General features: G+C 48.6%; 1 protein-coding gene across 2 annotated transcripts in view; it reads left to right on the forward strand.

The window, feature by feature from the left end:
* The window catches only part of ZFAT (zinc finger and AT-hook domain containing), a 187,611-nt gene that overhangs the window by 35,280 nt on the left and 135,996 nt on the right, over positions 1–16,335 (forward strand). For both annotated transcript variants that reach the window (XM_082674419.1, XM_082674418.1), the window contains one exon: positions 11,979–12,230. In XM_082674419.1, the coding sequence (XP_082530545.1) occupies positions 11,979–12,230 (252 nt within the window). The remainder of the gene's footprint in view (positions 1–11,978; positions 12,231–16,335) is intronic.

Here is a 16,335-nt window from a genome sequence, read left to right on the forward strand (position 1 = left end):
TCTACTTGTTACTGTTAGTGGCATAAGGTGAAAACTCTCCATTCTCAACATCTCGGCACTCACGGGAGTTTCCTCCATCTCCTGGCTGCTCCTCCAATTGTTGGGCTGCATCCTGCAGGCCTACAGGGCCTGTTCTTGCCCAGCTTCAAGGCCAAAGAAAGAGCCCAGAGTCAGCAACAGAGGCATCAGGGTTTTAATGGGTGGGGGAGCTTACAGGTCTGAAGCAAAGTCCGGGAGGGACACCCCACCGTGTGCGGGGCGTGGAGGGCAGGACATGGGGCAGTCTTTGCTCCCGGGGGAAGGGGAGCTTACCAGGTACAGGGGAATTGATGTCAGCTGGGCTCATTAGTTAGGAGGGAAACCAGTCGAGGGGCACGCCCCTCACCACCCCTTTGATAAGCTGTCACTAGCTGGGGCCTGGGGCAAGACAGAGGAAGGGCAGTCATGTGAGTAGGGTGTAGGTGAACCAGGCCCTGACCGGGCAGGGGATGGACAGAACAAAAGAACAGCCATCTGAGGGGCCTGGCCATACCCTCCACCCTGCGTACCCTGCACGACCCTTACAGTCTTGGTCCGCTCATCTTCCTTGATATCCCTGGGGTCAGGTATGTAGGGGACACTGCAACCAGACACCACAGTACAATACGGCCAAAGTATCATGAGTAAGATACCTAGAACTGTATGCTCAGAGCAGTCATTTGCCACGATGTGGGCAAATTTTGGAGCCAAGTGCGTATAAGGTCAATGGAGAGGGAGTCAATGGCAGCAGTGCCCTGTCCAGTTATGAGGAAGGTAAGGCCATGTCTGGTTTTCACAAACCCAGAGCCACCCCATGGGGAGGGGAAGGCCCGGCTTTAAGGGGAACATTCTGGTGGCCTAGCCAGGAGTCAGCAGTCACAGTACAGGTCTGCCACCCATGTTATGTTGGGTGCAGTGAGGGGTGGACCCATTAGGTCTTTCTAACCAAAAAGCAGTTAATCCCACTAGTTGGACTTGTGTGTCCAGAAGCCAGCCTATTCCACTCCACCCAGCGTAGCCCAGGGGGGGCTCATAGGCAGTCAGTTGTACAGTAACGTTTACCGATGGGGGTCCTTCTGATGTACTGGCACATGGGACCAGAAGAGGTGAGTCGTCTTCCCCCATGGTTGGTAGTCCCCACATAGTCGCGTTAGCCAGGTCGATTTTTCATGGAAGCCTGGGGGAGGGCGGCAGCGGCATCTCGCTGGACACTCAGCAACTAGACTCATTTCCTTCGCTCAGACTAGGGACGCAATGTAAGACATCTAACAGGCACAACGCAGGGGAGATCATGACAATTTAGCACAATACGAGCAGTAACCACATCTGAGATACAGTTCAGAAAACTCTCCAGTAATAGGAGAACGTGTCTAAAATCGTATATACAATGGCTACCTAGTTTTACCTTGGATGTCTGAACCGTTTTGGCTTTCCATTGCATTCCCTTCCTCAATGGCCAAAGCAGATGTACAATGCCTGTCTGAAAGGCCAAAAGACAGGCTGCTCTGGTCAGTAAAGTTTAAGTTAAACCATGTATAAGCCGGAATGACTTCCCCATACTGCAGTATGTGCAGATTTTTCCATCATTTCCCCTTTTGATTGCACATCTTCCAGTAGAAAGCACTGATGATCAAAACATTTGTCCCGAGATGCTGGGGTGCTTTCTCCTACCCCAGGTTCAGATCATGTGGGTGCTAGGCCTCCTGTATATTCACCTAGTCGTTCACATTGGGGGAAAACTAATCAGATCTCGTGAACAGGCTCAGGTATGTTAATGGGGGAAACACTTTATAGGTTATACATTTTATTACTTATACCCAATTGTCACATAAGCATTGTACATGTGCTTTTAGCAGCAGACTTAAAGCAAGCAGTGTCGTACTTCATGAGTGATTATACTCTGTGACAGTTTCACTAGATCATTTTCTTTCAATCCAGAACATCAGGGCAAAAGTATGGCTAACACAATAACTTTCATAAATACAGACCTCAATTAACAGAACTAGAATTTAACATCCACTGAAACATAATATTGTTCTTTCTAAAATTACCCTCATCTCCACCAAACTCAGCCAATCAAAATTAATTTGTTGGCAATATAAGTCTGGTCAGTTGACCACATAGGCTCCTCCAAACTGGCTGAGGGGGAACTCCTCAGGAGGTTCAGACTGAATTCCCAAAAGGCCTCTCAGGGCCAGGAAAACAGTGCCAAAGGCCTGCTGTCAGGCTCTGCCTCAATGGATTTCTCGGTCCCTAAAACATTGAGATTCCTGTACATGCCAGGAGACGGTCTTTCCCATTCATCTGATAAGGCTGCTCAGAACCCTAGAGTTCCCAATTTCTGGAGGGACCAGGCAGAGAGAAAAGAAAAATGTTTCAATTCTACAGGTGTAATTTACCCAGTTGCTGTAAGTCATAACCAGCTTGAGGGGAAGGGTTTCTATCTGCAAAACAGATCAAACCAGGAACATTCCAGACAAAACCCATAAAAATTATAACCATATTGACCAGTTCACTCAGTAAGCAATCTTTCTGTTAACTTTTAATGAAGCCGTCAGGTTTTCCATTAGGATTCTTTAATTTCTTACCCAGTTCAGCAGTATATTCTAAAGTTTATCAGAGACCTGTTACTGTCAAAATGTGCTTAACTGTGAATCTTCTTGAAGATGAAGCACTTTTGCAAAAGCATCAGAGTAAAACAATAACTGTCTATAAAAGATGAAAGACTTAAAAAGTCATGGTTAAACACCTGATTACAATGTAATCGATAAACTTGGTTACAATAACTAGAATTATGACTGATTATAATTTTATCCCTTGAAAACCATAACCTCTGGCAAAAACCAATAAGCAAGTCATTCTGCATTTCCTGATTGGAAAATTTAATGCTTTAGTCTTCCTCTCCTAAGCAGGCATAGGTAGATAAGCTTAGACCCACCCAGCAATTAATGTTCTAATATTTTATCCTATTTGAAATGACCCATGAATTTTTTTCTTTTAACTTAGTTTCCAAGTTACCGAAATCTGGAGAGACTATTTTAGACAGACATTCCCAAAACATAATTATTTCTATAGAGTTTACCTAGAGGCTCTTTTTTCTCCTTTACTCTTAGAGATCACAAAAGATGAAAGTTCCCGGGAGCCTAGGTAGATCATTTACTTCTCAAAGGCACAAGAGAAATACCAGTTCCTTCTAGAGAGCTAGCTTAACCAATTACAAAAGGCTCACTTAGATACAATAGCAGAGCCATTAGAGGGCACTGTGCTCCAGATCTCTCGGCAGCCTTCGCTCAGCAAGGACAGCCACCCTGGGATTTCCCCGCAACTTTGGAGCCCACGTGTTAGTGGACACCTGCCCCGAGATTACGCCCGCAGTTTTCGGGCCCCGCATGCTAGTGGACGGCCTCCGCAGCTTTCCATTCCCGACATTTCGGCGCTCACGGGAGTCTCCTCCAGTTGTTGGGCTGCATCCTGCAGGCCTACAGGGCCTGTGCTTGCCCAGCTTCAAGGCGGAAGAAAGAGCCCAGAGTCAGCAACAGAGGCATCAGGGGTTTAATGGGTGGGGGAGCTTACAGGTCTGAAGCAAAGTCCGGGAGGGACACCCCACCGTGTGCGGGGCGTGGAGGGCAGGACATGTTGGTAGCCCTCGTCCCCGGGGGGAAGGGGAGATTACCAGTTACAGGGAAATTGATGTCAGCTGGGCTCATTAGTTAGGAGGGAAACGAGTCGAGGGGCACGCCCCTCACTGCCCCTTTGACAAGCTATCACTAGCTGGGACCTGGGTCAAGTACACAGGAAGGTCAGTCGTGTGAGTAGGGTGCAGGTGAAGCAGCCCTGGTCAGGCAGGAGATGGACAGAGAGCAAGAATACAGCCATCTTGAGTGGCCTGACCGTGCGGTGCTCTTGTGGTGCTCTTGGTATGATCAGGTTCTTACCTTTGAACTTATTTTAAAAGTTATTTTCCTTTATTAACTAATTTACTTTTCACTTAAATTCTTCCTGAATACATTTTCTTTGGGTGTGTGTGTGCGTGTATATACTGGAAGATTAGTTGCCTGTGTAATTTAATTTTAAAAAGTATTTCTTAAGACTTTAATTAGACTTAGACTGTTAATATGAGAAAATTTCTTCAAAAGTCTTTCATTAAGAACCCCAAGTCCTTTCTCTCCTCTTTGTCCAAGTCTATAAAGTTTGAGATTTCCAGAATCTTAGTTTCTCTCTAATGATTTCCATTCAGGTTTAACCTTCACAATTCATTTCAAGTTGAGAGATGCTTGAAATGGTTTAATTAAACCTTTAACTGAGTAGTAATTGATTTATTATTTTGGCCTCCCTTTATAACATGAAGGTTCCTAAATCCTCTGGTTTATTTTATAGCCTTTTAATCTCTTTTGCTCGTGTTGGCAAAGGTCTGCAGAAGAGCCTTTTATTTTTCTCCCTTCTTGCTAATCAAATCTCTGGCTCTGGTCCAAGGAAAAAATTCCTTAATGGACCAAGTTCATTCTCCCTCTTGTATGTATGCATGAGTGTGTAAAAGAGAATGTGTGCATGTGTATCTGTGAATGTGTGTTAGTGATGGGTGAGTGGGTGAGTGTGTGTGATGGGTGAGTGTGCACTGGGTGTGTGTGTGTGTGATGGGTAAGTGTGTGCACACACTTGTTCATCCTGATGGAGGCGGGGACACTGGGCTTACCTGAGCAGGAATTTACGTGGGTCTGCTGAGAGCCGGGTTTTGGTTCTTCCATCATCTTCCCCTTTCATACTTCCAATAGGAACTCTTCGTTTCTCCTTTTGCTCTCTCCCTTCTCTCCCCTTCCCCTTCCCTCCTTCTTAATTTATTCCTTAATTGCACCTGCTGTATGCCTGGGTGCTGTGCTAGGTGCTGGGAGCACAGAGCAGGCCCAGGCACTGTCCTGCTGGTGCTGCCTCCTGGCTGGTGGGTGGCATTTGGACAAAGAGGAGGTTTCAGTGCAGTGGGGAAGGTGCTCCTCTGGGATTAGGTTTGGGCTGCTAAAGAGGGGGGACACGTGGTCTAGTTGAAGGGTGAAAGGAGGCTTCCCAGGGGAGGTTGGCGTCTAAGTTTAAATCTGTGTTGTCTCTTCTGGGCACTTACCACGAATAAAGTCACTCTGAGTGTGTAGGCATCTTGGACTCGCTGTCCCAGGAGCCTCTGAGCCCCGAGCCCTCTTGTCTGCTCTGGCAGGCAGCCTGGGGGCAGCGGGCTCCGATGGACCCAGGTTTCAGTGCTGGGGCTTTCATGGGATGCTGCGGCTGCGCTGGCGCACCTGCTGCTTTTGTGGGGATTACAAAAAGGTGTCTCCATCCTGGGCTGATGAGTTAGCAGTGGGTGTTCTTTCTGGGTGGCTGAGGATAGAGTGCTCAGGGCTGACACAGGCAGTGCAGGGCGCTCCGCCTGCTGGTGGAGCCTGACCTGGGACAGGGACAGGGATGGGGACAGGCCCCCGCCTGCCCTCTGTGGCCCTCACGCAGGGGTCAGTCTGCACCACAGCCACGGAGGGGCTGCTGGTGGCTTAGGCAAGTGGCTTTTGTTATCTGTTAAAGGGGGATAAGATATTAGCCTTTTAAAAAACGGATTCTGAGACAAATGCATGTTAGTACCTAACGTCTTAGAACCTGGTGTGTGCACGGTGCCCTTCTAGCCCTCCCACCCACTGTGTATCCATCGGCTGTTCAGGTCGGGAGTTGGGTCACACTGAAGCTTGAGGCTGGGTGAACTATCATCGTTTTCCCGCAGAACTCAGAGTAGAGGTCAAAATGTGCTATTTCTATGCTCCGATATTAACCTAACTGGCGTGGATGTGAGGTTCACGGACTGAGGCAAACAGATCTGGGTTCAAATCCTAGCTTGGCTACTTCTGGGTCTTGGGGCAGACTGATTCATTTTCTTTTTTTTCTTTTCTCAGTTTTTTTTAGAATAATTAATTTATTTTTGGCTGCATTAGGTCTTCGTTGCTGCGCGCGGGCTTTCTCTAGTTGCGGCGAGCGGGGCTACTCTTTGTTGCGGTGCACGGGCTTCTCATTGCGGTGGCTTCTCTTGTTGCAGAGCATGGGCTCTAGGTGCGCGGGCTCAGTCGTTGTGGCACGTGGCTCAGTAGTTGTGGCTCACGGGCTCTAGAGCACAGGCTCAGTAGTTGTGGCGCACGGGCTTAGTTGCTCCGCAGCCTGTGGGATCTTCCTGGACCAGGGCTGGAACCCACATCCCCTGCCTTGGCAGGCGGATTCTTAACCACTGCGCCACCAGGGAAGCCCTGATTAATTTTCTTAAGCCTCAGTGTCCTCTGTAGAATGGGAAATCCTCAGGGATTTGCTGGGCAATGCACGTGAAGGGCTTAGCATGTGCCTGAGACATATGTGCCTAGTGATTGTTAATTGTTGCTGTTATTTATGTGGCATTTCCACATGATCGCTGCTAAAACCACAGGGAGCAGTCTTGGGGTGCCCTCTGCCTCCCTGGAGCCTTGCATTATAGGGCAGGCTGCAGCCTGTCCTGTAGAGGGGTGCTGCGTCCCTGAAAACCTAAATGCCCCTAAAAGCCCCACGGTCCCTTGCTTCTGACATCATTCACTGTCCCTCTGTTGCTGCCTGGGCTCCTGGGAGCTAAATGTTGGGGAGGCTGACTGTCAGGGCCTGGCAGTGTTAGTGGTTCAGGATATTCCTAAATTCTCGAGTTGGTGTGGCTGGAGGCTGAGCTGCAAAGTGGGAGTTGGAAGGCTGGCTTTATCCTTGGTCTTAGGCAGAGTGGAATTTATACACCTCTAATTCTATATTGGCTTTCTCGGTGTGTGAGATGTTTTAAAATGAAGAAATCGAGTCAAAAGTGCCTTAATGAACAAGAACGGGTGTACGTCGAGGAATCACACGATCTAACAGCGGACGGACTGGGAAGGTAATAGTGTCTTCAGAGAGACAGTCCAAGTCAGAACACGCACGCCTGTAGCCATAACAATGCGCAGTCACCATATGTCGATCACCTTCTATGTGCTGTGCTCAGCATTTCAATGGACTGCTGTTTATCAATGGTGACTGTATAGAATAGAGGCAGTTTTGTGTTTATTTTTCATGTTAGAAACTGAGGCTGGCGGGGATTTGAACTTAGGCCTGCCCAACTCCCAGCTGCTGTTCTCTGCAGTGCACCTCTTGGCTCCACTACCATGTCCAGAACTGACCCGAGGGCCACCAGACTCAGCAGAAAGATCTGGGCGGTGAAGAAGGAACCCAGATCCTGGGTCTGCCAGCTCAGTGGAAGGTCCTGGAAAATGTGCCAAGTCCCTTCAACCTTTGGGTCGGTCCTTCGTTTCTTTTCCTATTGAGGAGTTAGATTTGCTGCATCCATCTCTGAAGGTTTTTATGAGGATAAAATGTGATAGTAGCTGCGAAAGTGCCTCACGAACTTGAGTGATGTACACATAAAGGGCTTATGTTATTAGATTTTTGATAATGTTGAGGTTTCTTTCATGATGCTCATGTCATCTTTTGGGCTGATTCTTTCCGTCCCTTGCTAGGTCAGGTCTTGGCTCTACAAGGATAATTTTCTGCCTGTGAGGAAGTTGTCCCCAGTAGTGGATTTGGGACGGGGTCGAGATGCACCGTGGCTTGCCCCTTTCTTCCTGTTGGAAACTTGGGACCTAGGAAATGCCTTGTTTTCGAAATGCATCTTTTCCTATTAAGCAGCCGATCAACGTGTGTATTTCTGTATTAAGTATCTGCTACGTCTCCAGCTCTGCCCGAGATCCTGTGGGACCTCAGGGTGTATGATGGAAGGTGGGGGGAGAGCAACACAGTCAGGAAATGGTGTGGGTGAGCTTGCACACGTGTGTGCCTTACACGCAACTGCGGGGCCAGCCAGGGTCGGCCGAGCTGCCTCACAGAGGAGGTACTGAGATGTGAACTGGGCCTGGAGTTAGGGTTCTGATTGGGGTGCAGGAGGGCGCACAGCACAAGGAAGCAAAAAAGAGGCAGGTGTTCCCTCTGCATATTTAGGGAGGCCTAGAACACTGCCCTGAGTGGTTGAGAGAGAGAGCGAGCACGCATGCGCGTGTGTGTGTTTCTGTGTGTTTGTGCACGCGTGCGCACATGTGTAGGGTGAACTGTGCGATAAAGGGCCTGGAAAGCCAGGTCTCAGAGTCGTGGGGCAAAGTCCTCAAGAACAATGGAAAGTTCTAGAGCAAGAGAGTGGCAGTGAGACAGGGGGTGGAGGCTGAGAGAGACCAGAGCAGAAAGCTGGACTCTGAGATGCCGTGCAGGGGTCTAGGTGAGCGGAGACGGGGTGTACGGGCAGGTGTCTTCAGGACAAAATCCACAGAGTTCAGTGATGCCTGAGTAGAGGAATTCAGGGAACAGGAGCAGGAACTGAAATTTCCTCCATTCAGACGCCATTAAAATGTGTCAATTTAGAGGCGACAGGATTTTCCTCGCCCCGTTTTGCCTTCTCCGCTCTTCTGTACCGTGGGGGTAGTTGACAGCAGCAACTCGTTTTCGGTGCTTAAATGATTCCAAGTGCATTTATGCATGTTTCATTTTTAGCTAACTAATTGGTCTTGAGGATCTGAATTATGGATGCAGCAAGATGTAAGATTAGTTTTGTCACCGTCGTGTTAGAGGTTTTCCAGAGCTTTCAGGGCTGATTTTATGTTTCTTCCTTGACGGCAGATTGCACCCTGCTTGTTGGGGTGCAGTCACCACGATTTACGGGGTGCCCACTGGGTGGGACACTGGGTCACATGCTGGGGCATAAAAAGCCATCGGGACAGGACTCAGTCTTCAGGGGGTCCTGCCTGTGGAGAGGCACATGCATGACTCTTGGGTCCGGCCGGCCATGCTGCACTCCCGCTGTGTGGGGAGAGGGGTCGCACCCGTGGGCACCGCGGCTGCCGCCTGCTCTGGGCGTCCCCAGGGAGAGGGCGCTGGGTACCCTGCTGCCATGAGTGCCGAATCTGAACCTGAGGGGAAGGCCACGGTTTCTGCAAGACTTTGACGTCTGCCCAGGATTGCTGACGCCAGCCACAAATTTGAGGGTTCCCAGGGCCACCCACGCTTCTGCAGCTAGGTACGAGCTTGAGGCACCCAAAGGACTCCCTCAGGTTGGATAATTTTCTAGAATGACTCACAGAACTCAGGAAAGCACTTTACTTGTGATGACAGTTCTAAACAAAAAGGGTACAGGTCAGAACGAGCCAAAGGGGGAGATGCCTGGGTGAGGTCGGGATGGGGGAGGGGGTTCTGGACGAGGGGCTTTCGGTCCCCCTCCCACACCCGTGGTGTCCTGGACGCCGCTGCCTTCTTCTGGCTACACTACATGACAGGACTCGAGTATTTCCAACCAGGGATGCTCGCCCGAGCCTTTGGTGTCCAGAGATGTTTGGGGCTCGATGACACACTGCTCACGTGGCTGTCCCCCAGTCTCCAGCTTCTCCTGGGGGTCAGACTAAGACCTCTCTTCTCCAGTTCATCCAGAGGTCGGAACTGATCTGACCTGTTGCAGAGCCCCTGAAACAAGTCACAGCGTTAGTCCTGTGGCTAAAGCCCCTGTGCACATGGGCACTGCTGTCAGGCAGGGCCTTCCAGGGGCCTAGAGCTCACCCCCAGTGGCTGAGGGCAGACCTCTCTACGGGTAAAGCCCCTTCTTCACTACACAGCTGCATCCTCAGGACATTTCAGAGGAGGACCTCAGTCTGCGTGGCGGGGTGCGGAGTCTGGCATCAGGGTTGGGACCACGGTCTCCTACAAACTGTTAAGCAACACGTTTCTGCAGCTCAGCGGATGGGACACGAGGTGGGCGTTTTGTAGCCTCTTCGCGAACTCTGCTCCTCTATTAACTGCTGCTTCAGTAAGTTGCTGTTGTAAAGAGTAATAAGGAGGAGAATTTTAATGACTTCAAGGTGAAGAGTTTGTCCTCACTGCACCTCCCTTTCCTCACCTCCCCCTCCAGCCTCCCTTCCGCATTGGCTGGGCCTCCTGTCCACACAGCTGACATTCTCCTTGGTAAAATTTCAGTGTGGCCAGAGGGATCCAAGGGGCTTGTGCCCTTGCTCATTTGTTCTGGTCTCTTCGTTTGCTTTCTTGTTGTTTAGTACTTTTTTCTCCCCTGTTCCTGACCACCCCCATCCTCGTCTCCGACATGTCCGGTGAGATAGAGGGAAGGCAGTGACTGTGTGTTGGGCTGGGCTGCCCTGGCCACGGAAGGCCCTGGTTCGGAGCTCTAGGTCAAGGGGGAGCCATGCTTAGCACTGCAGCTCAGTGGAAACTCTGCTCTGCAGGGAGCTCCCCGTCTCAGCTCCTCCCCCATGCTGGTGCCTGATCCCTCTGAGCTCTTGGGGACCCCACGTCACAGCAGGCTTCTCTGTCCAGAGCCCTCATTGTCATGCTGCTCTTTCCCTGCAGACTTTGCTCAGGAACCTTCCTGCCCTCTTCCCCCGCCCCATGGCTTTCCTGTCTGATTTGGGAGCACAAGTGACCCACTTAAGGGGTCCTCACGGTGGTAGCAGTGGGCACTGTGGCTGACGTTTTCTGGGCAGAACCGTAGCCTTGGGGAGAGCAGGAGGGACCTTGAACGTATCATAATTCCGCAGATGACATTCCCTCAAGATGGTGCTAGAAGCTAGGACCCTTCCTCTGCCCTGATGTTCAGATGCAAAGAGGGCTGCTGACATGCCGTGCCTTAGCCAGACAGGTGGCTCTCCAAAGATGGCATGGCGGCCAGGCTGTGCTGGCCCCCTGCTTGGCCTTCTCTGGGTACCCCTCAAGTCACATCACCTAAGACACACCACTCCACCTTCACACAACGGCACGATGCCTCCTGACCCCACTCACCCATCTTAATTCCCACCTTCCCTTGGAGACAAGTGCCTTAACAATGAATGCTAATTAAGAAGAAACACAAGATGAAAAATGATTTGAAACTTACTCTGAAGCAGCTCTGATCATGACATTTAAATCATTTTGTTTCTAGGAAACTTGAAAAATATTGTCTTCAGTCCTGTAATTGGTGGCTTTAGATTGTAATTATTTTTTCTCTTTTTCATCAGAACAATTTGCATCTAATAATTATGATGCCTTGAAATAGTCTGAATAGTTGTGTAGCTCATTAAGAGCATGAAAAGCCAAGCAGCCTTTGAGAACGCTTTGCAAAGAAGTCCTTAGCAAGTTTCTGAGAACTGGATTTCAGTGGAAATGGTGGGTCATAAGGAGCCTGGTTTGTGAACTGGGGGCTGATGGTCACAACTTAAAATCCTCCCCGGGACTTCCCTGGCGGTCCAGTGGCTAGGACTCCACACTTCCACTGCAGGGGGCATAGGTTTGATCCCTGGTCGGGGAGCTAAGATCCCACAGGCTGCTCGGCCAAAACAAAAACAAAAACAGAAACGTCCTCCCCGCCTTACAGAAGAAGCACGTGCAAAGGTTCTGATAAAGTGATGTTCTTTTTTTTTTTTTTAAATTAATTTATTTTAGCCGTGTTGGGTCTTCGTTTCTGTGCGAGGGCCTTCTCCAGTTGCGGCGAGCGGGGGCCACTCTTCATCGCAGTGTGCGGGCCTCTCACTGTCGCGGCCTCTCTTGTTGCGGAGCACAGACTCCAGATGCGCAGGCTCAGTAGTTGTGGCTCACGGGCCTAGTTGCTCCGCGGCATGTGGGATCTTCCCAGACCAGGGCTCGAACCCGTGTCCCCCGTGTTGGCAGGCAGATTCTCAACCACTGCGCCACCAGAGAAGCCCTAAAGTGATATTCTTAAGTCACATTATTACAGAATTGATTATATAGTAGCATAGAGGTGCAGAGATATTAGCAGTAAAGATTGTTTGCAGCTGTTCATTTCTGGAACTGCTTCAGACTTTCCTCTTTTAATAAAACGTGGAACCAAACGTATTTCCACACTTGGAAATTGAGTGCATGCCCTGCACTGTCGCCTCCTGTGACTACATGGTGCCCTCTTGCTTCCTTCATAGAGTTTTCGGTCATGAAGAGGAAGAGAGGCAGGCCAAAGGGGTCCACGAAGAAGGCCAGCCCCGAAGAGGAACTGGCGGAAAACAACGTTATTCCCAGCGGGGACAGCCCGCGGGCCCCCGAGGGAGGGGGCAGCCTGACTCCCAGCAGCCTGGAGTGCAGCAAGTGCTGCCGGAAGTTCTCCAACCCACGCCAGCTGCGGAAGCATATCTGCATCATCGTGCTGGACCTGGGCGAGGAGGAGGGAGAGGCCGGTGAGTGCTGCCCGAGGGCCGACCGTGTCACCTGATAACTCACACGGATGTAACTACTCACATCCGTGTTTACGTGTTCACTTGTTACTTGGAAATCGCACGTATTTAGACATGCCCCACCTATCTGGAAAGTGCTCATTTTTGCAATGATTGCTGACTGTTACTGCACATCATCTTGGAACCGAGTGTATCATCTGGTAGCTGATGCCCCCAGAGCGCGGGTCACGGTGGGTACTTGAGTTAGACGCTTGCGGGCGCGTTGCAGAGAGGGTCAGACAGTCTCTGTGCTCTCGAGCTTATGTTTGGGGTAAGACAATGGGCTTTTAAAATGCAAAGTGTTACAGGATAATAAATCAGGAGTTGAGAAAGTGTTCTGATGGGAATTCCGGACTGAGCCTGGTGTCGCAGTTTGGGTGGCATTTGGAGTAAAGGAGGGAGGGTGTCTCAGTGGATGAGTGGGACCATGTGAACAGAAGAGCAGACACTGGGATGCTCGAGGCCCCAGTGAATGATCTTGATGGCCTAGATTGTGGCAGGTATTCTTGAAGAAAGTAAAGAATACCAGGTGCTTCCTCCAGGTAAGTACTTAGCAAGGCTTCAGCTCTGAAATAACTTCTAAAAGAGGCCGAAGGACATGTGAGTGTGAGTAGGGAACGTCACCTAGACGGCTTTCTAGGAGGACTGAAACGGCAAGATTGCACCAGAGAGCTGAGGGCCTCTGCTGTCGTGCTGCTGTTTTTGTTTGATTCTTGCACCATTTTTGAAGTTTTCAAACCACGTCTGAGAATTTAGGAAGTTCTTACTGTGTTTTGTATCACGCTAAGCATGCAGTTCTGGTTACGGATTTGGGCTTTGGACTATGGCTGCCTGGGTTTGAATCCTAGCTCTAGTACTTACTAACTTCATTCTGCTTTATTTTCCTCATCTGTAAAATGGGAATCAAAACAGCACTAGCTCATATGATTACTCTGAGGATTCAATGAGACAGGACTTCGTACAGTGCTTAGAACGGTACTTGCCGTTTCAAAGGCACCCCATAAGACTGACATGTGCACACTGCTATACTTAAAATGGATAACCAGCAAGGACCTACTGTGTAGCACAGGGAACTCTGCTCAATGTTACGTGGCAGCCTGGATGGGAGGGGAGTTCGGGGGAGAAAGGATACATGTATATGTATGGTTGAGTCGCTTTGCTGTGAACATGAAACTGTTACAACGTTGTTAATCGGCTGTACTCCAATATAAAATAAAAAGTTAAAAAAGAAACACCCCATAAATGTTAGCTGTTACTGTTACTCATAGCCATATGGACTCAGTGCTGTTGCTGGCCTTCCTGTTTTATAGATAAGAGCATTCAGACACTAAGACATTAAGCAATTTGTCCGGGGTTCTTTAGCTAGAAAGGGATCTTGGCCTTTGAACCCAGACTGTCTGACTCTGAACCCCAATTCTTAAGTCCTAGAAACACCTCCCAACAGTGGAGCAAGACTCTTGGTGTGTAAAATCCTAGCACAGATTGGATGAATTATTGAGATGAGACATCACCTCATATTTATCAAACATCTAGGTAGGTGGCCAAGGCTCATTGCCAACACCTGTTGCAAGTTGTAGACAACACAAAATGTTGTTCTTTCCTTTAAACTGCTCTTAAGGTGACCACATGAGCTCTTACTAGGCTGCAGGGGCTGATGCAAATACTGGACACGGATTCAAACAAGGTAAGGCAGCGGGCTGGCCGCCGTCCCAAGATAGAGCGTGAGTACTCACCGTGTGAGAGACGGGGCAGGAGCACGGTGGTTTCGGAGGAAGCAGCATCTTGCTTCAGAGCCTAATGTCCTTTCGGCAAATACACAGAGTTCTAGCAATAAGGTGGCCGATGGCGGAAGGGTTAGGAGGCCACGACCCTGAACCTGAGGTGCTCATCTCCAGGGGATTCGTTCCCTCCGGCCCTGCTGATGCAGTTGCTCCCCTCCTCTCTCCACCCACGTCCCCTGCCCTCTGAGTGTGTCGCACGCGCCCACACACGCACCCCGCCCCGGCCCCCGCTCTCTTTTTCTCGCACAAATACTCAATGGTTGTCTCGTTTTAACCAGAGGGGCCAGATCTAGCCATCAGGGCAGCTCTGCGTGTACTGGCCCGAGTCCTTGTGAGAACCCAAGTGTCTCTGCTCATTCAGGGCTGTCTCGTTGAAAGTCTGTTTTGGTGTTGTGCCTTCACACGGCTGGCTTGTCCTGTCAGTCCCCCTCTGAGAGACTCCTGGGCTTTCTGCACAGTTGTGGTTAGAAATCAGGGATATCCTCTTCAGCAGCACCGAACATTCTGGCTGTTGATTCCTCCAGGCCTTAGGCCTAGATCTAACTTGGAGGGCGTGTGAGAAGTTCAGCCCGGTCCGTGGATGTTCCCCCAGGCTGTGCTGCCCTCGGGGGTTTCTTCCCAAAACACACTTCTGCAGTGTCTCCCCTTCACGGGAAAGTGCAGACTCTTCACCTGGGTATTCACGGCCCTCACTGAAAGGATCTTTCATGGAGCTCTGCGGCGTCACTTTTCCACACCATATAGTATTCCGTTGTTCATGCCAACCACGGTACATTTAGTGAAATTTAGGTTATTTCCATATTTTTTGCTGTTATAAATATTGCTCTAATAAACATTCCCTTATGTATATGTATGCGTTTGTGTATGTGTGTGTATGTGTATGTGTGGATTATTGTTTGTTATTTTTGTAGGATAAATTTCTAAAAGTAGAACTACTGGGCCAGAAAGTGTATTACATATAGCCAAATTGCCCCCTAGAAAGCTCACACCAATTTAGATTCCAAAAGTATCCAAGAGTACCAATTGGATATTATCATTGTTATTTGTTTTCTTTTTTAATACCTGGAATGATATAAAAAATACTAAGAAGAAAGTAAAAATAATCCAAACTTTCACTGCCTAGGTATAAGGTCTATTACACTGTGTAAAAAAAGTGAAGAAAGGTCTTTCTCACTTCTATGTATGTTCATATACATTTTTCAGAAATGAGGTCATATATAATGTTCTGTGATCTTTTTTCACTCAGTAATGGAGCAGATAAATTTTTCATGTCAGTATTTTTTCTTTAACAAGCTGTTTTGTAGCACATTCTATGTTGCAGATACTGTTCTCAGTATTTTACAACTATTATCAATAGCTCATTTCATTATCATGGCAACATCATAGGCACTATTATCATTCCCACTTTATAGACCAGGAAACTGAGGCACAGAGAAGTTCAGGAGTTTGCTAACATCACACAGCCCGTAAGGGATGGAGCTGGACTCTGAATGCACATATTCTGGCTGCAGGGTCTGTGCTTTTGATTGCGATGCTCTGCTTTCTGACTGAAAACAGTCAGTAAATGCAGATTTTTGTCATTTTTAAAGGCCACGCAGCATTTCATTGTGTGCATGGGCCATAAGTTTTCCTTCATTGGTCTCCAGTTGATTGATACTGAATATTGTTTTAAATTTTTCTCCCTGATTAAAAACAAACAAAAAAAAAACTACCGGGGTGTACAATTGAGCATGCATTTTTATTTTATTATTACTATATTTGTACTTGTGTCTTTATTATCTTAGGTAAATACCTAGTAATGTAATTCTCGGGTTAATAGGACATCTTTTAGGTCACATATTTTATGATTCCATGTATATGTAATATTCAGAAGAGATAAATCCATAGAGACAGAAGACTGTTGGTGGTTACCAGGGGCTGGAGGAGAGGGGAGAATGGGGACAAACTGCTTAATGGGTACAGGTTTTATTTTGAATGATAGAAAAGTTTTGGAACTAGATAAAGGTGGTGTTTGCACAACATTATGAATGTTCTAAATGTCCCTGGATTGTTCACTCTAAAATGGTTAATTTTATGTTATGTGAGTTTTATCTGAATAAATCATATGACAACTTTAGTTGATAAAATAACAATAAAACTATTTGAACAAAACAAACAAACAAAAAATAGGGCATCTTGGGCTTCCCTGGTGGTGCAGTGGTTGAGAGTCCGCCTGCCGATGCAGGAGACATGGGTTTGTGCCCCGGTCTGGGAAGATCCCACGTGCCGCGGAGTGGCTGGGCCCGTGA

The sequence above is a fragment of the Grampus griseus genome, assembly GCF_964374135.1.
Source record: "Grampus griseus genome assembly, chromosome: 17".
Classification (NCBI taxonomy): Eukaryota; Metazoa; Chordata; class Mammalia; order Artiodactyla; family Delphinidae; genus Grampus; species Grampus griseus.